The sequence below is a fragment of the Notechis scutatus genome, chromosome 4 (assembly GCF_049901735.1).
Source record: "Notechis scutatus isolate UNSWTSFEM ecotype Mainland chromosome 4, rNotScu1.2, whole genome shotgun sequence".
Lineage (NCBI taxonomy): Eukaryota > Metazoa > Chordata > Lepidosauria > Squamata > Elapidae > Notechis > Notechis scutatus.
In genome coordinates, this window is record NC_142012.1 from 118,009,669 (window position 1) to 118,032,935 (window position 23,267).

The 23,267-nt window shown below is 37.6% G+C and overlaps 1 protein-coding gene and 1 long non-coding RNA gene across 2 annotated transcripts in view; one reads left to right on the forward strand and one right to left on the reverse strand.

Annotated features, from left to right (window-relative positions):
* The window catches only part of LOC148130880 (uncharacterized), an 81,409-nt gene that overhangs the window by 14,767 nt on the left and 43,375 nt on the right, over window positions 1-23,267 (forward strand). The window lies entirely within an intron of this gene.
* Window positions 7,480-18,863, reverse strand: DUSP5 (dual specificity phosphatase 5). The gene is made up of 4 exons (XM_026676952.2): window positions 18,148-18,863; window positions 14,116-14,258; window positions 13,501-13,720; window positions 7,480-10,130 (listed from the first exon to the last, which is right to left on the reverse strand). Exons 1-4 carry the CDS (start codon window positions 18,566-18,568, stop codon window positions 9,709-9,711), a joined length of 1,206 nt encoding a protein of 401 aa, XP_026532737.1. The 5' UTR covers window positions 18,569-18,863; the 3' UTR covers window positions 7,480-9,708.

The window sequence follows — 23,267 nt, forward strand, 5'->3', positions numbered from 1 at the left end:
TAGTCTGAAGGTTACCACATTATGAGCAGCATTAGTGTGGGCAGCAAAGAATAAATATATAATAAACCATTTAGATGTGGAGACAGCATATCTTCATGCACCGTTGAAACATACTATATATTTAAAGAAGACTGGGTATAAAAACTGGTAATAAAACTGATTGCTGGAGATTAAAAAAGAGTCTATATGGCTTGAAGCAATCAGGCTATGAATGGAACCAGTGTATAGTAAAGGAATTAATAAAGATAGGTTTTGTAGCTGGCATGGCGGATCCATGTTTATTTAAAAAGGAAAGTGATGGTGTAGTTTCATTGTTGCTATTGTTTACTGATGACATAGCATTAATCACAAAGTCTGAGCAAGAAGCTACTGAGATTATTTCACTGTTAGAAAAGAAATTTAAAATAAAACATTTAGGAGAAATTAAACAGTATCTTGGTTTAAAAATTGATAAAACTAGGGGAGAATACAAAATCTCACAGGCAGATAAAATTAACCAGTTACTAAAGAATTTTAAAATGGAACTTTGTAAACCGGCTAAAACACCAATGAGCCAGGAGTTTAGCCACAGTGATGTGCAAAGTCCTGTTTTTGATAAAGATATTTATCAATCTTTAATTGGTACTTTATCTTGTCTTAGTAATTGGTCAAGGCCAGATATAGCACATCGTGTGAACCAATTAGCCAGGTTTAATGCTGAGCCTGCTAAAAGGCACTGGCAAGCTGCTAAGCGTGTGTTGAGATATCTTAAACAAACAATGCATTATGCATTATATTTAGAGCCTAAGGATGAACTAAGTTTAACTGCATATGCCGATGCAAGTTTTGCTACAGACATACCTACACATAAATCAACGTCAGGTACTGTAGTGTTATTAGGAAAGGTATTAATTGGATGGCGGTCTAGTCAACAAAAACATCTAAGTTTATCAACAATGGAGGCTGAATTCTCATGTTTGTCTCTATTATGTACGGATTTAGTTTGTTATAAACAACTATTGATAGATATGGGAATTAATGTAAAGGAACCTATTGTTGTGTATGAAGAAAACCAATCAGCAATTCAAATGGCTTCCAATCTCTCCGTAAAGACAAGATCAAAACACACCGATCTACAATATCTAAATGTGAGACAATGTGTTCAAAGTAAAATGATTACACTGGAGTATTGCATGTCAGAGAATAACTTTGCAGATCATTTTACGAAAGCCCAAGGCACTGTAAAACATAAGGCTTGCTGTAATGAATATGGACTTAAACTGTAAGGTTTTATATATTGTCCTACTCAAAGGGGAGAATGTTAGGAATGATAGTCACCTAACAGTTGGGTTGGAAATATATAAACCAGGATAATAGTTTAATACTGTATCTTTAAGAGAATGCTGTAATTGTGATTGGCTGAGGTTCCTCCAACAGCCATAAGATGGAGCCAGAAACCTGGTTTGTTCTCTCTCCTTGCATTTTCTGTTTTGTCATATTGCCAGATCGTCATTCTCCTTGGATTGTTGTGAGTCTTGCAACTGTTAGCAAACTCCATTTATTGAACTCTGTTTTTGATACTTGACTTTGTTTCTGGATTATCCTTGGACTGATACTAACTGCTTTAACCGTGTATGATTTGGGCTGTTTGTTGGACTTTGTTTACCTGTTTACTGGAAGTAAAACCTACATTTTACTATTCAGTGTATCTGTATGCTGGTTGTGTGTTATTCCTCACCACTCTCACTACGTTTCCCTGAGTGCACTCATTCTCCTAACAGGGAATACCTCAACAGCCTCCTGCAATCCACTGCCAGCAAAAAAGGAGCTCAGGAGGGTCCTCCCGAGCTCTGTTTTGCTGGCAGAGGGTTGCAGGAGGCCATCACAGCTTCCCAAGCTCCGTTTTCACTGACAGAGCACTTAGGCTATCAAGGTGCCCCTGACATAAGTGATGTTGAGCTGGCCACGCCTACCTATCCCCCAAGGCAGTGGTCCCCAACCTTTTTTGAGCCAGGGACCGGTTTCACGATTATTTATTCTTCCACGGACCGGTACCTGAGTAACGCGAGACTCCACCGCCATCAGGACGGCTCTTCATTTGAAGCCGCCCCCCCCTTCGACGAAACTAAGGCGCGAGAACCCAAACGCCGCTTTCCAACTGAAAAACCGGAAGCACTTTCCAACCGAAAACCCAGAAGCAACCGAAAACCCGGAAGTGCCGTCGAAACAAGATGGCGGCGCCCAAGTTTTGCGGCCCGGTAAAAAAAGATCCACGGACCAGTATCGGTCCGGAGACCAGTGCTTGGGGACCCCTGCCCCAAGGTCAAACACATCCCTGATGCGGCCCTCAGTGAAATCAAGTTGATGTAATTGATCTAATCATGGAGAGTTAATTCTGTTAAGGGCTGCTATCTCTTTATTTAGTTTGGTTACTCAATGGTTTCTTGTATCAATTGTTCTGCATACAACATTTGGAGTTTATTTTTCTTTGGAAAATTAACAAGATTAAGACCTTTCCCTGTTCCCTGTTACTAGCCTATCACCTTCTGGAGTTCCAGAAGGTGATCCAACAGGAGGTCCAAGTTTTTCTTTTTATTTCTCTAACTGCTGAAATATCTCTCAAAACCATTTTTATTACTGTACTTTCCATTGAAAACTTTATTTCCTCTAGAGTTTTAGTACCCAGCTATGGGTACTCCTCATTTTACAACAGTTCATTTAGTGACCTTCAAAGTTACAATCACACTGAAGAAAGGGACTTATGACCACTTTTCACATTCACAACCATTGTAGCATCCCCATGATCGCATTATCAAAATTTGGATACTTAGCAACTGGTTCATATTTATGATGGTTGCAGTGTCCAGGGATCACGTGATTCCCTTTTGTGATCTTCTAACAAGCAAAGTCAGCAGGGAAGCCAAATTTACTTAACAACAGTTTGATGAATTTAATAGTAACAGTGATTCACTTAAGAACTGTGGTAAGAAAGGTCATAAAATGGGGGCAAACTCACTTAACAAATGTTTCACTTAGCAACAAAAACTTTGGGCTCAATTTTGGTTGTAAGTTGAGGACTATCTGTACTTAATAGCTTATCTTCTTGGTTATTATATCTACCTTCCATTTCTTAAACATGTCACTTTTCATTCTTTTTATGGGTCTACAATCATTTCCTGAGCTGCTCTCCATTTTTCCTTTATTTGAAATACGGTGTAATTGTACGTGTAGTGTCTTATTTCTAAGAAATTCCCAATGTCCCACACTTTATTTTAATTGATGAGCTCTGCCCATGGAATACTTGTGTAGGGCTTATTTAAAATATCTAGAATTGGCACTTCTGCAATCTAATGAACATGCTACTATGCACCAGTTTCCCCTTTCTGTAGTATCTTGACACCCAAGATTAAGGAGATAGATTTAAAGCAGTTTCTGTAAGCCTTCCTGATGGTGAAATGGAGTGGGAAGAGAAATATGATTGGAAGTGTGTATCTGGAGTAAATTCACTTAAGTGTGTGTGTGTGTGTGTGTGTGTGCCTAGTTTCTGCTTTTAGAAACTGCAGACAAGACACTCCTTATTACTGGTAATGGAGGAATGGAGTTTATCTCATAACCTTAAAACAGTCTGCGAAATAGCTGACTAATATAAAATGAAAGAACCAGTTTCATCATTTCACAACACAGACATTTTTTTAAAAAGGATACTGAAATTGGGAAGTTCAGTTAATGGTAGTGTCTTATTTGATTGACTTGAGTGATTCAACCCTTTCCCAAACTAGATTCCTTTGCCTTATTTAGAGAAATTAGTCATGTTTCATAACAAGCCGGCAGTGTGCTAGAGCACAAATGTCAGAGCAATGAACTGTGCAACTTTGGTGGCAACATCTCCCCTGCCCAAATGTTAATTTCCCCATTTCAGTGGTTAAATATTTTTTGGGCAATACAAGGAATGAGCTGGCATCTGTAAGCAACAATCCAGAAAAGAAAATACAAGGAAGAAAAAGAGCATTAGCAGTAGGGGTGGGATTCAAATTTCTTAACTGGTTCTGTGGGTGTGGCCTAATTTGTGGGTGTGGCTTGGTGGTCATGTGACCGGGTGGGCATGGCTTGGTCATATAACTGGCCGGGCATGTCTTGCTGGTCACATGACAGTAGTGTAACAAAAAAAAAATTCATTTATGCATTTATTTATGTTTTTATCTGTTCTGTTTTTGTGATTAATAAAAACAAAACCTATACTAAAAATTAATAAAAATTATTTTAAATTATTTTAAATAATTATGATTAATAAAACAAAACAGATACTAAAAATAAATACATAAATGAAAATTATTTTACTATGATTGTTACATGTTGATACATGTTGATACTTCTGTTTGTTTCTCCCATGTAACAATAACAGTAGTGTAACAAAAAATTTTCATTTATGTATTTATTTATGTTTTTAGTATTTGTTCTGTTTTTATGATTAATAAAAACAAAATCTATACTATAAATTATAACAACTTTTAATATTTTTAGTATAGGTTTTGTTTTCATTAATCATAAAAACAGAACATACTAAAAACATAAATATATAAATGAATTTTTTTTGTTACACTACCGTCACGTGATGACCAAGCCATGCCCAGCCAGTCATGTGACCACCAAGCCATGCCCAGCCATTCACGTGACCACCAAGCCACACCCATGAATTAGGCCACATCCACAGAACCGGTTAAGAAATTTGGATCCCACCCGTGGTAACAACCGGTTCTACCAAACTGGTGCAAACCAGTAGAATTCCACCCGATTAGCAGGTATAATTATATCTGTTGAACTATATTAATTATCTTTTGGGTAAAGTGTAGTTTCCAAAAACAGAACATCTATGGTTCTTGATCAGCTCTCTCACTGCCATAGAGAAATAATAGTTTTAAAATGTAATGCACGTGTGTCAAACTCTTGGCGTCACCTTGCCATCATGTGACATTTTGCAACATTTTCCCCATTCGCTGAGCTGGGGTGGGTGTGGCCTGTGCGTGACGCATCTGACCCGTGAGCCAGCAGTTTGACACCCATGATATAGTGTGTGCCCTGCCTTGCTTCTTCTATAGTAGTCAGGACAGCAAACAGAACCAAAGTAAGTACAGTACAAAACAGTAGAACAAAAGTAATAAAAAGTAACAAACCAGTTAAAATCTATGTAAAAACAGCTGAAATATTTGATCTTACAATGCCAGTATATTACTGAGATAGAAAGATGCTTGGATGGATATTTTAAATGCTTTGAATACTTCTAGGTCATTACAAAACTAAGTATTATTCTGTGGGGCTACTTTAGATAACAGAATAACTAAGTTGGAAGAGACGTTGGAGGTCTTCTAGTCCACCCCTCTGCTCAAGCAGTCAATCCTATTCCATTTCACACATGATTGTTCAATTTCATTTTAAAAACCTCCAGTAGCATCCACAATTTCTGGAGGCAACGCCCTTCCACTGATTAATTGTTCTCAGAGTCAGGAAATCTCTCCTTAGTTCTAATTGGTTCTCTCATTGATTAGTTTCCATCCATTGTTTCTTGGGTATTTGAACAATGTGTTTTCAATATAATACATAGTTCTGGTTTACAATCATTCCAGGATTTTTCACTTCAGGGACTCCCCCCCACCCCCGAATAGATTTGCAATAGCAGAAAAAAATAGAGAATAACATGGATGGTGCATTGGTTGGTTGATTACACGCTATCAAATTGTTGTTGATCCCAGAGATTACATAAATTTTCTCCATGACAAGCTGTCCCTTATCTGATTTTTCAGGTTTACCAAATGTGCCCCCATTACCAAGATTATAGCTTTTCTTGCAGACTCTCAAAAAAACACTTGGCGTCTTATTTTATTTTCTAAGTTTTGTTTTTCTAAGAATGTGAATTGCAAGAAACCAGATTGGTGCCAGAATGATGGCATGTGCACAGAGATGTTGACAAGCAAATGCCTTCATTATATGCTTGGTTCCTTATGTCCCATGATACAGGAGTTGTGGCATTCCCATTATGTCATCACGTTTTCTTTTGTTCTCGCTTCTGTTGCAGTTGCAAAATGTTAGAATCCATATGCATTTATATGTCCAGGATGTGAGGGACCTGTAGATATTTTCTCAGCCCCTTCCTAGTTTATGCAGTATATAGGTCCTCAATAGAAGGCAGACTGGTTGCAATTGTTTTTTCTGCAGTCCTAACTATTCATTGAAGTCTGTACCTGTCCTGTTTGGTTGCTGTGCCAGTTATAGGCAGGAAGTTATAGAATAACAAATGATAATTTGATAATTCCTCTGTAGAACTGTATCAACAATTCCTTGGGCAACCTGAGGTTTCTGAGTTGACACAGTAAGAACATTTTTTATTGTGCCTTTTTAATGATGGTTTTAATGTTAATGTGCATTTCAAGTCCTAGGAGATTACAGAATCCAGAAACTTGAAATCTGAAATGGATAATAGCAAACCACTTCTGAAAACTTGCTAAGAAAACTGCAGAGACTACTCCAATCATTGGGAATCAAGACTGACTCAAAGGCACATAGACAGACACATCTCTGCAAGAAAAAAAAATCTTTTAAATGCTATTTTTGTTTCTTTCATTGTTCCTTTCTTAATTGTTATTAGTTCCAGCAAGCTGGAAAATGCACCCATGATATGAATACATTTGGGACTGCTAAATAACATTTCAATTTAATTGGGAGAAGAGGGTTGAGCTTGACTTGATCAGTATATTACAATCCCAAATCACTTTCAAAAGTTATTGTCAGACTAGTTTTTAATGTGATGGGAGATATGACTAATGGCAAATATTATTTATTTGTTGATCACATTGTGATAAAACCACCCATCGTGGTTTATTAATTACAATAATTATATATATTGAATTAATATAATTTGAATGGAAATTTATGTTATGTCCCAGCCTTTTCCATTTATTGGAAAGCAACCTCTGACATACTAAAGATCAATGTAGCCTTTAGCACCAAAAATGTTTGGCACCCCGTTGGATAAAGGCAACATATTATATTTAATTCACATACTGTATTAGTGCTGGAAGAATGATCTGCCTAGTGAATAGTCAAATAAAAGAGGGGAGAAGCCCAACACTGTTAAAAGTGACAGTGGGAGATTTGTATTTTCAGACCTGAAATATTCTGTTAATGTAGTCTGATGATTAAATACAATTAGTCTATCTGCTCATGTTTCCTGTGTGTTTTACCTGGGAGGGCTGATGCATATACACTTCCTTTCCCTCAGAGTAAATGCATTTATATCCCACTACTGCTTTGTTAGTTTCATCTCTTTGTCAGCATGTCAGTCCTTTAGAAAAAAAATGTTCTCTAAAACCTAATTCAAGTACCCTCACAAAATACCTACTACTGCATGCAATCTGTGGAACAAAACATTTTTAAAATATTTATTTTAAAATGCTTTCATTCACATTCACAAGTTTACTAAACAATTCTTATCTTTTCCCATATTTAGAAAAAAGTAATACTGACAGGACAAAGCCACAGCAGATCATGGAGCCATCTGCAGGGAACACAGAGATTGCTTGTTTTTGTTTTAGTCCCATTTGCTAAGAAATAAGTATTCCATAGGCAGGAATGTGAAATGAAAAAAATCAACACAAGGAACACCAGTCCACATGTCATTCAGTAAGGATTGCCATTCAATTGAAAAATACTTTTTTGGTAGATTTATTGTTTTTCAGACTGTCTGTCTTCTCTCCCCCCATCGATTAAAAAAAATCTAAAAACACATAAATTCAAATTTCAATGTACAAAGAAAAATACATTTTCACAGAACATAGTTAGAAATTCCAAAACTGTTTTTTATGTAACAATTTGCTATGGGATTGTCTATTCAGTTACAAAACTTGCTTTGACATCATTGGCCAGTTCAATCAATAAAAATCAAGAGCTTAAGAGTACAGCTGTCAGATATTACATACAGCAATTTCTTTTCTTTTAGCAGCCCACTAGCTATGTCTTACATATGACCCAGTGACTAACATGCAATTATTTCGCGGCAGTTTAGCCTTCTGAATCATGTCAAACCTCATTGTGAAACACTGGGCTTTCTGTCACCAGATATCCATTCTAATATCTTAGAATGAATCTGTAAACACCTTAGTCTTCAACTATGCCTTGAGGACAAGGAAGTCCACCCATTGCCCCCCTTGTTAATTCAGGCAGGTTGGAATTTGGCAGTACAGTATTTTGAATAGCTAGTTGTAGCTATCACCCTGCTAATCTGTTATTGGGTGGCTAAGATAGACCAAAAGAAAGGTAGGCTATATTGCCACTTCTAGAACTGCTAAGGCTTTCTAGTAGTATATGAAGAATAATGTCTGAAGGATGATGTTGTGGGTGTCTCTTATAGTACAATGAAATATAGGAAAGAAAATGGCTCTGTTCACATATCAACTTTAAGATAATATTTTTTAAACCATGGTTTACCGTATCACCAAATCAACATATCAACTTTAAGATAATATTTTTCAAACCATGGTTTACCGTATTACCAAATGGCTCATAGAGCCCCTGTTATAATGCTAAGACATGGTGGGTATGCTCAAGTTGTGAAAACCAAACAAGCTGTGTTATAATTGTGTTACATAGTCATATAGCATTATGACAAAATCAATGCACTGTCTTTTGAAAACAGCAATTTTGTAGCATAAGGAATAAAATACACCAAGTTATCTCCTTGAAATCCTGGCTCATGATAACAAGGGTTATAGTTAAAACAGCAGAAGCACATCAGATGAAAAGTCAGCTCTAACTGGACTGGGTTGGAGAATAATGTATGAAATCCTCATGATTTTTGCAGCTTTAATAACTAGAAATTATCTCCCCAATTTACTTCATTCTGCTGATAACAGTATGAAGCAGAGGCTTTCAAGTAAGGGTCCAATTTTAACCCTGAACTCTGTAGTATACCAACAAAATAATGGAGGCTGATTGGTGCAAAGGGAAAGGCATTTGTTTTTCCAGCTTTCTAATTCACTTGCATATGGCAGATTATGACATTTTTTGGAACCCACAAAAGAAAGAAAAAAAGGCAAGCATTCAAGTTTTTGCCACTACCAAGTAATATCAAGGTTTGCTCTTTTGTAAATTGTGCTTTTTGTTACAGCTTTTTTTCCTGACACAGCTGTTTATTGCTTACACTTCAACGCATGTCTATAATTAAAAGAGGGAAGGAGGCAGGAACTAAGAAGCAATCAGACAGGTCTGAGTAACTTTTTAAAAAATGTGGTTCTTTCTAATCCAGCAAGGTCTGGATATACAGTAGTGAATGCACAAATATTTCAGACATTATTTAAAACACTCATAAATATGCACACATTATCCTCTGAAGAGATTTATTCTTTCAAAACAGTAACCCACCCAAGAACTACAGAACTGAAGTTCTTATCCAGAATGAGGGGCATTTACTTCTGGGAACAATATCTCCAAGTTCTAAGTGGAGTCCTCAGATTATCTGAGCCTAAAACCTGGAATTTGCTAAATTTAGCATGTGATAACTCCAAATTGCATAGCTGACCCGAGCTTCAGTGCACCAAACTCATCCTTCACTCCATCTCAACATAAAAGCATATTTTCCCTTCTGATGTAGACAGTCATTCCAGTGTCTGGAACAAAATGAAATAAATAAGGGCTTCTGTATTGCGTATAGATGAAATGTCTAGTTATCATCACCTCACCTCATGGAACTGTACTGTCTCTTGTTCCCAAGAGGGCCCAGCACGAGGAATTTGCAGCAATAGAGTTCAACGTTAGTGGATGGACAGGCGAATGCAGGGGTACTGAATTCAAAACCGAGGTAGGAAAGGGAAAACTTTTGCTTAGAGCCAGCTCTTCTGTGAAGAAAGACACCGCATCCCTTTTGCAAGACGCAACGGGAGGGCTAGGAGCCAAAGACAAAATTTCTGACTCATACTGCAACAGCTGCCCCATGAAACTGAAGTTTGGTGAGATCAGACTCCTCCGTTGCTTGATATAGTCAAATGCTTCCTCCAGGCGGAATTTTCTCATTTTCATCAGATAAGCCATGCAGATGGTGGGAGAGCGAGAAATCCCAGCTTCACAGTGCACCAGGATCTTGCCCCCTGCCCGTCTGGTGGAATCTGAAAAGAAGAAATAAAATGGATGAAATATGGAAGCTATTGCAATCACTATTAGTGAATGCCTCTGTTGGTAGCATGCTATGCTATGGCTCCTGCCTTGTCCAGCAATATTCCTTTGAGCTTTGGGTGGTCTTGGCCCTTATTGGCTTTCCAGAAGACCTTGAAGGATCTGGCTTTTCCTCCTGGTGTTGTGGTCCAGATCTTAGCAAAGCCAACATATATCTGACCTTGACTAATTTTTAAAAATTGGTTCCTGTTTGTTGATTTATTTTAATTTTTTGGTTCCCTGCCTAGAGTTACCTTAGTTAAGGTGAGCAGCCATGTAGACTTGTTTAACAAAAAAACATAAATAAATGCCATGATGCAAAGCACTTTAACACTCATTTCAGATTGCTAAGAGAAGGGCATTCAGCAGGTATTTTACACATTTACACAAAAATTACAACTCTTACTGTGTGGTATATAAAAAGACTTCTCTCTTTCCCTTCAACCCTTGCCAAATCTAGCCACATTATGGCAGCAGATGTTTAATAAAATGGACTCTACAGTTCTATAAAAAATCCTGAAACAGTTTGATGCTTTTCATAAGAAACACGGTGGCAGTAAAAAGTTTTATTTACTCTCTCAAAGCAGATGGAAATGAGTGCATTTCCTTTCTTACTAGGATCACAGAAAGCAGAACCTTTGTCCCCTATCTTTTTGGTAGACGTTCAGTATGCATTTTGCACCCAAGATGCCAAACCCTGGGCTCCTGAGGTTTCCACCACAAACTGCACAATAAACTACTCTAAAATCCCTAATTACAATCCTTGATAAGTGGCACTTGGACTTAAATCAAACTATAAATGGCTTAAGCAGAGCTACCATTTTACGCAATGGGAGGCCCCAAGGTTACTCACACAATTCAATTATTGTTATAAGATTAAAAAGAAAATGCTGAAAATAAGCTCCTTGTGTAAAATGCAAGGATTTATAAATAGTACTGAACTGCTTTAGCTGGACTAGGAAATGAATTTCCAAGTTTTATCCTATTGTGAAACTTGTTAGATTTACAGTCCATACTATACTCCACCCAGAATCACATACTCCCTAATTGTTATTACAAAGCTTCCTGAAGCATCCACAGAAATCATTTTAAATCAAGGAACCAACACTTTATTTACTACATAGTATTGAATAGGCATTGATATGTAAAGTGCTTAGAATCTCAGAAATCAGTTCTTGCAAAAATTTAGGTTTAAATCAATATTCATCTTTGAAAATCATTGGTGACTTTGAGCCACCCCATTTCACAAAGCTGCTGTTGAGGGAAAATGGGGAGAACATCTCAAACTCAAAGTGGAATATAAAGATAGTAAGTTAATAAATCTTATTAGTTAGGATACTCTCTCTCACTGAAGGATAAGGGTGAAGGCAGAGACCAAGAAACGTTGCTTAATGCTACCTAATAAGTTAATAGTAAGAGAAAGATTTGAATGGATGGCTTCTTAGTTGGATATGAATTAGATTTTTTTCTTCAAAAAGCCAGAAACAATATATTTCAAGAATCATATCCAAATAATTTACCCTTTTAAAACAATTTATGTAAATAACTGAACTGAGCTCTATAATCCATGGATAAACAAATTAGGCAATCCTGCCTATCTAATGAACCTGCTAAAGCCTAAGCTATTCCTATTTAGGGACTGGTGAATTTTTCCAAATAGCATAGGACTTAACCATAATTTTATACTAGAATTTCCATTGCAATTCTTTAATTAATAGAAAACTGTCATCAAAATGTTAACTATATGTTAACATGCCAGTTTCTTACCTCTAATGAACTACATCTGTCTCTTCACAGCTTCCACAAGATATTTACATATATGGTTGGTTACCTAAGCTTTGCACAAATCTATTTGACCCTATCATTTATTTATTTTTTCTCTGTACTGTATATGTATATAAAATGTATAAGCCAGCTGAAAGCATTTGAAAAATATTAAGTCTTACGTAGAAATGAGTTTGACAAGAACCTACTCAAAGAGTTCCAGAGTGTCATGCCCCTGGTGGAGACTGACACTGAGGGAGAGGCAGAACAGCCAATGGGGAGTGGAAGTGTGGCTCCAGAGGTTGTGGAGGAGGCTGGGGAAGGGCAAAGTCTGGCTGAGCAGTCAGAGGAGGACCAGGCCCATCCCCTATCCATCCTAGGGCACGCAGGGAGGAGAGGATAAGGAAGAGACATGGTGTCCTCGGGAGGAGAGGGCTTTGATCCTTTTCATGGGCTGCAGGTGTAACAACTGAATAAGAGTTTGGACCTACATACTGGCAAACGCTAGAAACAAATCGTGTAAATATCTCTTGTTTATAGTTCCTCTCTGAGTTTGGCGTTCTTCCCAGCGTGTGTTATCTGTGAACATCCTCCAGCCCTTATCTTGCCTGGTTTGTATTGCTTTTTTCCTTCTTCGTGTAACTGTGTGGGAGTTTTTTTGGTCTTCTGTCAAAGATATTCGGAGCTTGGAAGCAAAGTGAAGGAATAAAAGGGGCTTCACCTGTTTCCTTGACTGTGTTTGTTTTCTATCCCACCCTGGGTCATCACATAGAGAATACACAAAAGCTCAAGGTATCCCAGTAAACAGGCATTAACTGTATCTTCTGTGTGTGCCAACTCATTTCTTTTCAGTCTCATACCGTCCTACTCAACACTTAAAGAGAACTTCTTTCACACTTCCCACCCAGCAGTACAATTAGAATGCTTAGCCCTACATTGTGGAAACATGAGGCTGGGGATGGAAAGTGTGAGGGGTTTGCATTCACAGGAAAAGGAGGGATGGCTTATAGACTAGTTGTCTATATACTTTTTTTTTTTCAAAATTCCCAAAGTGCCTGTAGTAAATCTACTACACCATTAGACTGCCTTTGCTAATATGAATTGAGTTAAATATTTCTGTGGAAATATTTATTTAAAATATTTGCATGTTATCTTTTTTCATCTATCACATGGTACATATCAAAATGAATAATAATGAACACGAATAATAACTACAAATAATTAAAAATATTCTAGTCGAAGAAACCATCACAAAAGACCCAAGCCAAAACTAAAAGTGGCAGGCGAGGTAAGCAAAGTACAAATGACCATATAGATTTCCATGGAAGTAGGTATTATTATAGTCAGCATTATGGTTGTAAAAACTATAAAAACTACCATAGCAATTAATAGCTGTTTGCGACCATGGAACCCTATAAAAACAAAAATTCATAATCCTCTGAAATGCTACTGGAAGGGGAAGAAGAGTCTGAAGTCTGACACTAGTGGAGGAAGGTTTCCTTTCATGATTCAAGAGTTCTTATTTTTCATTTGCACGAGAAAGAGAGAAAATTCACCTACCGATAAATTCTATGGCTTCCTGGAAGTGTAAGCTGATGTCTGCTGTGTGACTGTCCTCCACTGGAATCCACTTATAGCAGAATTGGTTAATAAAGGGTTCAGAACTCTTTCTGGAGACATTCAAGAGTGCAGTGATGTTTAAGTTGGCAAGGAACTCGCACTTGGAAGCATGATAGGCACTGCCAAGGTATAGGAAAGGCAGGATTTCCACTGGACCACCCTGGAAAATAAAAGAGGAATAAATCATTATAGATTTTCTGGATGATTTTTATTCAATAAACTCAAGATAATAGATGTTCCTGTGATGAACAGCTGCAGTATTGAGGTTGAAAGAGTTTGCAATAGGTGGAAATCCTAACAGAGGTTATTAAACCTCCTGTTGCTGCTTTGGCACTTCAGCTTCTAAAAATCTTTACCCTCATTCTACTATAAGAGTCAGTTCAATACGGTTGCTGCAGATAGGTAGGAATAGCTGTTGTTTCAATTTCTTCCTTGAATTGATTCCTTTTGTCATGTTACCAATCTGAATAAATGAGTAAACGGTGGAAAATGCCAGAAAGATTCCCCAAGGAACCTGGGAATGAATAGATTAATCGTATATTCTTCTAAACATACCTGATCATATGCTGGCTTCTGGTGGATGCATTGCTTCTCATGCAAGCCGTTGATGTTTTTCTCAGTTTCAATCTTCTCTTGGGACAGAGGTTTTGCATCTATGCAGAACTCTGGATATTGTGAGTAAAACGTTTCATAACCTCCTAGAAAAATTACAAGTACAAAGATATATATTAAAAAAAAGCTAGGGGGTGGCCTGTAACTGTACTGGGTCATCTCCCCCCCACCCAAACCTGTTTCCTTTTTCCTACTGCATTAATAGTTTCCATTACAAAGAAAAATAGAGAAAAGAAAGCAAAAGAACAAGAACCTATATTTAGAGCTACAAAATTAAAGAGAAAAACTGCAAATAAAATGTGACATTTCAAAATATTTCCTTCAGACATTTTTATGCTTTTATTAATTTGAGAAAATGAAAATTGAAAGGCCACTGTGCGTTGATTAAACACTCCCATTCCTTTGCCTCTTGACAAATTAAAAAGTAAAGGGGGCTGGAGGTCACACCATTTTGCTAGTAGAAATCAAGATGTCTTGACTATCCCACTTTAAATTAGGGCACAGTGCTTAAGGAAACACACTTATTATCTTACAACTTCACTCCCTCCAAATCCCTTGAGTTGGTACATAATGAAACATTTCCAATAGGAATTTAAGAAAATATAGAGAAAACAGAAAGTTAAGGAAAAGTCAAGGAAAAGTGGTGTGGGGACTTAGGGGATTTTATAAACAATATTCAGTTCAATCAGTATAAAAACATTGTGTTTTCATATTTTAATTCTTATCTAATTAAAAAAATGATCATAAGAACCTAGTAAGGACAAAGAAATAAGTTTATTGTTATAGCACAGAACGTTGCGAAAGGATATTGCATACTTTTAGCCCTATGTCAAAATGGATGCTATGAGTCTCCAAATGATCAGTGTAAGCAGCCAACCCTTCCTCACTTTTGCTTCAAATGGTCTCCCCTCAATTCATTTCCCTCATTTTTAATCTTCTGAAACATCTTATACAGGCAGTCCTCAACTTAGAACCAGAATTGAACCCAAAATTTCTGCTGCTAAGTGAGAAATTTGTTAAATGAGTTTTGCCCCATTGTACAACTTTTCTTGACACAGTTGTTAAGCGAGTCACTGCAGTTGTTAAGTTAGAAACACAGTGGTTAAGTGAATCTGATTTCCCCATTGACTTTGATTGTCAGAAGGTTGCAAAGGTGATCACATGACCCTGGGACACTGCAACCATCATAAATGTGAGTCACTTGTCAAGCATCCGTATAAAAATCGCATGACCATGGGGATGCTGCAATGGTCATAAGTGTGAAAAATGGTCATAAAGCACTTTTTTCAGTGTCATTGTAATTTCAAATGGTTACTGAACGAACTGCTGTAAGTCAAGGACTACCTGTATAGAGGTTGGGAGGTGAGAATTAGAGTTCATTTAAGTGTTACAATTATGTTTCGATCCCTAGTTTCAGGGATAAAAAAGAAATCCACGCTATCTCATTTTCCTTGGATAGATCAGAGAACTCAACAGATCAGCTGTAACCAGAAGCACCAGGGGATCAGGAGATTAGCCAACTATTCTTAATATGAGTCATCTTTCCATCCTGTTCTCTAGCTCTTTCTCTGCCTGCCCTCCTCTGATGACTGCGTTCTGATGCTATGATTTCCACTAAATACTGCGTTGCTCTGTCTTGCAAAAAAAGAGATTCTTACTTTTCACTGTGAAAGATCAAAATTCTAGGGACAGGAAAGTGGCAAAAAACCACTCTCTTATATAGCAAATAATTTCTTCCAACAGGGGAAGAAATCATAGTTTAATTTTAAACTCTTTCAATAAATTTTTTTCCACAATGAAATATTTATGATTTATCTATGTAAGGAAGTAGTCTTGCCAATGAAGTAATCAAGGAGTAAATTTTAAAGATTTTTGTGACTGTTCACTTAAACTCAGTGCTAAATTCAATTAAAACTTTAAAATCAATGAGGAAACCATTTCAAAAAAAGGTCCTATTATGAGTGGTGCATCAGAGAAAGTGACATAACACATGCTGAAAGCTTTCAAAAATATTGATGGGGGGCGGTTGAAAGGATTGTGTCACTCAGCAGTAAAAATATTATCTGAAGAGCAGGATTGCATTTGTGGTTGCCGTTAGCTGACAAGCTTTCTGACTCATGCCTGACAGACTGAGTCTAGGCCCACTTAGAAAATTGATTCCACGCAACAATGAATCCTCTCCTACATCACAAACAGACAAAACCCTTGGGATAAGCCTCAAGGTTCTTCAATTAGTTCATTGTGAACATTCAGTCTGAACTAAAAACATAAGAACAGCATCAAATTGTGACTCAAACATAATTTACCAGTATAGCCAGTTTCCAGAAGATAACATGCGAATCTATAGGAATAATAAGCATGCTATTTCAGGATATTCAACATGGATGGCATTCAGCCTAAAAATCACCCTGATAATTTCCTACCAGGGTATCTCACGCTCAAATGAGCTTAAAACAGGAAAACCTTTTAGCACGGAGTAATATTTACATTCATTTCCTAAGATCACCTTGCTGTTTCAAATAGAATGCTAAGAATATAGGAGATAAAGCTTCCAAGAATTACTTTTTGATTTGGAAATGGGAAGATTGAGAGACTGCCATTTAAAAGACTAAACTACAAAGCAGTTAATAAGCAGATCAGAACCAAAGTGTAATGTGTTTTAGTACGTAGCATATTAAAAATGTGCTTTGTTAAGTATGTGATGAAATATTCCTGAATTACAATATCCTCTCATTTGTTTCCACCCATCAAAGGAATCAGATTTCAAAATCTTTTATATGACACGAGTCTTCTTAAAAATAAAATTCTTTATGCCAGCATTTGAATTAGCATAGTGTAGAGATTTTCCTGCACTAGTTTGATATCATTGAGAAAAAAAAGATGACAAAATATTTTCTGACTTAATATAAAGCAGTAAACATGATGCCTCTAACAGGATCAACAAAGACATTTAAAATGTTCCTAATAAAAGTACTATGCTTCTGCTATCTGAAATAGATCATTTTTGTTCATACATAAATGTCTGACTACCTTGGAATACACAAATGATAAGAATCTGCCCCATAGGAGGCAGTGCTGACTTCTACATTCTGCATTCCTTTAACTTAAAAGCAGACACTTTCTGATATTTCTGATTGCTTTCCATCTCTTGTATTAATACTTTCATGAAACCGCCATACTACTTATGTATCAGCCAAGTGCATATTTAAATAAACTCAAGAATAAAAGACAGGATGGTTTTTTAAATCTGGCATGTGGGGATGGTGAAGTCATTAATGTTTCAATTTTTTTATATATATATATACACATTTTCTCTTGTTGGACTAAAAGATCAGGCAGATCTAGGGGAGTTTTGATTCCTTAGTCACCTAAATATGTACACAAGAGCGCAGGAGATGTATTGATTTTGATTCTGCCCCTCCTTCCTTTCCTTTTTTCTTTGCATGCATTTATGACGAATAAGATTTCCAATGGACTTTTTGTCCTCGCTCGTTAGGAAAAAAGTTACAGCAAAGTCGGGAGAAGAGGATCTGTTGAAAGGAAAACCTACTGATCAATCCCTTTCAATTGTGGAACGGAATTGCGAAAAATGCTTCTTTTCTCCTTCTTTTTCGTTTAGCATACAGTAGATTGCATTAGACACGTGCCGTTTACGCGACCGTGCCGGTTCTCCCTTGTTCCGCGAAACCTACGCAGTCTTGCACCTGGACAAGTATCGGGAAGAACAAGGCGGCCGCGGCTGCTCATGGTTAGCAGCGCCGCCGGCCTCTGGCATCCGCTCATTTAAATCTGCCGGGGTACCGGCGACATCCAGACGGAGCCTCTCTTTGGGATCTGGTTTAGCAAGATTCGCCTTTCCAAATTCCCTGCAGCAACGCTTCCCAGGAGCTACTGGGCCGATCCCGTCTCCCCATTACCATCTCTCCCCGGCCCCGCCTCGACCCCGCGGCGCTTCTTTCTCCTCGACGGCCTCACCTTTGAGGAAGCAGACGCGGGCTCCAGCCTCGGGCAGGCTTGCAGACAGCGTGTTCAGCACGATCTGCGCCGTGCTCTCTTTCTTGAGCTTCCGCCAGTGCCTGGTATTTTGATCCAGGACTACCACGGCTGTCCAGGTCCGAGGCGGCACGGCGTCCCTGTCTTCTCTTTCTTCCGAGCAAGCAGCCGGCGGGAGCAGAAGCCGCCCCCGGGCCGTTTCGTCGGGCACCACGAAGTGTAAAGGCACGGGCCGCCCGTGGGAGCGGCGGATGACCACGGAGTTGAGGTTGACGTTGAGAGACCCTCGGAGGCAAGAGGCCGAATAGGAGAGGTATGGTCTGCAGTCCAGGACGAGGCACAGGGCGGGATCCTTCCGCAGCAGTTGCTTGAGTCGACGAGAATCCAGAGCCGTTACCTTCATCTTGGCTTGCTCTTTCCGCCTCTGGCTCCTTTCCTTCCCCTCTCAGAAGTAGCCTCGCAAAGGGTCGCCCCTTAGGCGCTTAAGCTGCCTCGGCGGGTGATTATTTGAAACAACGACACCCGAGAGACAGCCAAGCCCGCTTCCTTTAAAGCCGCTCCCGGCCTCGACCCTGCTGCTCTGTGGCTCCTTCCCTGCTTTCGCATCTCCCTCCCGGAATTCAAGTAGGGGATTCCGCTCCGGAGAAGAGGCAATTTATCTGAATGAACGCCGGAGCCGCGCGGCTCTGTCCCTATAAGGCGAGCGACGTCATAGGAATGTTCTGTTGCAGGGACGCCTCTTCGGCTCAGCGCCGCCCAGCCGAGAGTAGAGGAGATTCCCTCCTCCCCTTCCCCCCCCCTCCCCCAGGAAAAGGGAAGGCCGAGCTGAGGCGATGCTCAGGAAAGCGTTACTCAGGCTTCTTCGAGCAAAGGAAGTTGAAGAATGTTTTAAAAATTCTCCAGTCATCAGAAAACCCTCCTTACACTCACTCACTGATTTCCGTCGACTTACTAATGAAGGAAAGGACGTGTGATGGTGACGGAAGAAAGAGAAGTAGCAGAAGGTGGAGGTGGAGGTGACACCAGGGTTTGTTTGTTTTTTGCGGGCAAAAAACAGGGCTGACTTGCTAAAGCTACAAGGATCGGCCTCTTCAGTACCTCCATGCAAGCTACTAATTTTATATTGCCACAGCAGTCAGAAGTTCATTCTCTGTTGAATTTCTTTCTGTAGAATACCTATAAAATACATAGAGGATGCCTCTCTTGACTTACATTTTTAAAGTTCTGCTTTAGCAGGAAGTTACAGACAACATCTTCAAAAATATCAGTATATAGAATAAGATGCTGTCTGACAAAAAAAAGCTGTGCTTATCCAAAGTTCTCTGTTCACACGAACAAATCCAACATAGTCTCAAAGTTTTTTTTTGCTTTGATGAGTAATCTGCTTATGATCAATATACTCCAACTCTTCTTGTGTTGGCATAAAGTAATTCTATCATAGAGGAGGTTCTTCATATTGCCTATCCCACAGTACTTCCCCTGTAACTCATAGAACCCCATTTTCTCATTCTGCAGGTGTACCAGACATTGTTGGTTTTAGTCTCTAGCTCTGCTGCTATGCCCTTTCAGCATTATGCCAGTGGGCAAGAAACACCCAAACAATTGCCATCAAGAGTAGGCCTGATATGACTAAGTTTCACAGTTTTGCTTTCCACCTTAGCCTCACCAGTTTTACTCTCACCCTACCCTCCTTTTGTAGATGCAAGGAATATGCATCTACAAAAATATTTAAATATCTTGTAAATAGTTCCATCTGGTGAGAAACCTATGACTTTCCAGGGTTTGATGGTTCCCAGGCACCTAGTTTTGAGGATACTGGGTGGCATTATGCAGAATATTCTGTTCACAAACTGTTTCCGGTATACAGAACTGTTAATTTTGGGTGGTCTGTGCCCCAAGAGTGAAACAAAGCTGTATTTTGATGACTATTAATTGAAATCTGCTTATTCTAGTCTGGGGGTATGGGAAAAAGCAGGGGACTACCTTGGCAAGAGTTTGTGTGAATATTGGCAGTAGCAGTGCAGGCTGAGGGAGGGAGGGAGATAAGGGGACTGGGATGATAGAGGGGCCACAGCAGGCCAATAGGATATGCCCTCCTAGGAACCTGTCCCTTAATGCTGTAAGGAACAAGACATAGAAAACTACATCTGTGGCAATACGTGGGTTTTGGTAACATATTACAAAAATAAAGAACTGAAGCAATCACATTTTCCTTTGCAGTGTGACTCATTTATGCTAGGAGTTTCAGTTTAGTTTGTAATGTGGTTCATTTCCAACAATTGTATGAATTGAGAAGTAAAAATAGAAAGGACTTGTTAAACAAAAAAGGCAGGAGGGGGGGATTAATTCTACATTACCGTAGCTTAGGTAAAATTTCCCTCTCTTATTCCCATTGTAATATCTTCCTTATTTTGCTGCTGTAGTATTTTTTCTTCTGCTTTTGATACCTTAGACAAAAAAGAGACTATGTTCTAATAATAACTATTAAGTTACTATGTTGTAGCATGCAGCAGACTGTCTTCACTTTTTTGCTACTTTTATAAATTTTATTGTTTTTTAAGACAAACATAGACAAACAAAACAAAAAAACATCAAGCCATCTTCTATATATATATACATACAGTGTGTCGGTTGGTTTACAAATTGTTTTGTGCTTCCACTTCGTAGTCTTCAGTTACAATTACATTGTATATATTCTCATATTGTCAATCAAATATTAAATACATTAATATCATTGTTAATCAATCATTTGACTATACTATTATTCATTCATGTTTTATGCGATAATCCATATTTTACTTAATTTGTTTTATGACAGTTCATATTATCATCTCAAATCTATCCTACAATCATTTTGTAGATATAATAAAAATACATCTTTATATATTCATTATTTTTTTAAAAATCTACATATTTCATTACCATGTTTTATTGTCTAACCATTGATAGAATAGATCCCAAATTTTACAAAATTGTTTATCATCTTGTTCTCTGATTTCAAATGTCAATCTACTCATTTCAGCACATTCTAATGTTTTCTTAATAATTTCCTCCTGTGATGGTATTTTCTCATTTTTCCAGTTTTTGGCAAATACAATCCTAGCCGCTGTTAATACATTTACAGTCAGATATTTCAATTCTTTACTAAATATTTCAGGTAAAATTCCCAATAAAAATATCTCTGGTTTCAAGTCTATATGCTTTTTTGTCATTTTTTCCAACCATGTGTGGATTTTAGTCCAATATTTTTTGGCATCCACACAAGTCTACCACATATGGTAGTATGAGCCAAGTACCTGATGACATTTCCAACATTTTTCAGATTTGTTCTTGAACATTCTTGCTATTCTTGTTGGGGGAAAATGCCACCTGTAAAACATCTTATACAAATTTTCTTTATATGCTGTTGACATTGTCATTTTACAATTTTTAGACCACACTTTTTGCCATTTCTCTAGATCAATCCCATATCCAAAATTCTTCCTCCAAGCAATCATTTTTTCTTTAACTTGTTCTTCTTCTAGTTTAATTTCTAATAAATATCCATACAATTTTTAAATCACTTTTTCATCAGTACCTGTCAAAATCTTATCTAAATCAGTCAGTTTATCATAGAAACCTTTTGTTTTAGAATCTTTATCATACCTTGAATGTATTTGCACATCTGAAAACCAATTCATCTTTATACCTTGTTCCTCTAATTTTTGCATAGATTTAAGTTCACCCTTTTCATCCAATATTTCACCATATCTAACTGTTTGTTCTTTTTTATATATTATAGGATAGGAAAATGTTTCAATAGTCGATAACCAGACTGGAATTTTCAAATAACATTGCCTTTTAGTCTTCTCCCAGTTTAACCACAGAGACTCCCGTATATAATGTCTTCTAAAATACCCCTGTGTTTTAGTTCCTTTATACCATAAAAAAGCATGCCACCCCAACAACAGATCATGTCCTTCTAATGTCAACAATCTAGCATTTCTTAATGTTATCCGTTCCTTAACCCACATCAAATTTGTAGCTTGGTAGTACAACTCCCAATTAGGCAAACCAAATCCTCCTCTTATTCTAGCATCTTGCAAAAGTTTTAATTTTATTCTCACTTTTTTACCTTGCCATATATATTTCAACACAATTTTATTTAAGTCTTCAAAATAATCTTTTCCAAGCCTAACTGGAATTGTTTGGAACAAATATAAAATTCTGGGTAATATACTCATCTTGATTATTGATATTCTCCCTATTAATGACAGTTGTAAATTTTCCCAATTCGCCAAATCTAGTGCTATCTGCTGCTTAAGTTTAACATAATTATTCTCTTTTAGTGTACTACATCTTGCTGTCAAATGAATCCCCAAGTACTTGATCTTATTCGTGACCTGGATTTTCAATACATCCGCCAGTTCTTCCTTTTGTCTTGATAATATATTCTTTGTCAAAATCTATGTTTTGTCTTTATTTATTTTCAAACCAGCCACCTTCCCATATACCTCTATCTTTTCTATCAATTTTAATGCTGTTTCTAGTGGATCTTCTAAAATGAATACCAGATCATTTGCGAATGCTTGTAACTTGAATTCTTCCTTTTTAATTTTCATCCCTTTTATATCCTTTTCTTCTCTAATATTTCTGTTTAACACTTCCAAGGTTAACACAAACAACAAAGGTGACAGTGGGCACCCTTGTTTTGTTCCTTTTCTTATATCAATAGAGTCTGTCAGTTCTCCCTCTATTATTACCTTTGCTGTTTGGTTATGATATATAGCTTCTATTGCTTGGATGCATTTTTTACCAAAGCCCATCTGTTCCAGCTGTAATAACATGAATCGCCAATTCACATTATCAAATGCCTTCTGTGCATCTAAAAATACCAAAGCCATTTGTTTTTCAGGGTGTGCCTCGTAGTATTCCAAAATGTCCAAGATTACTCTCATATTATCTTTAATTTGTCTCTTTGGCAGAAATCCATTTTGATCAGGGTAGATAAAATTATTTAGGTATTTTTTAAGTCTTTCTGCCAATATTGAAGCAAAAATTTTATAATCTGTGTTTAGTAAGGAAATAGCTCTATAGCTCTTGATTTGTAATGGATCGGCCTC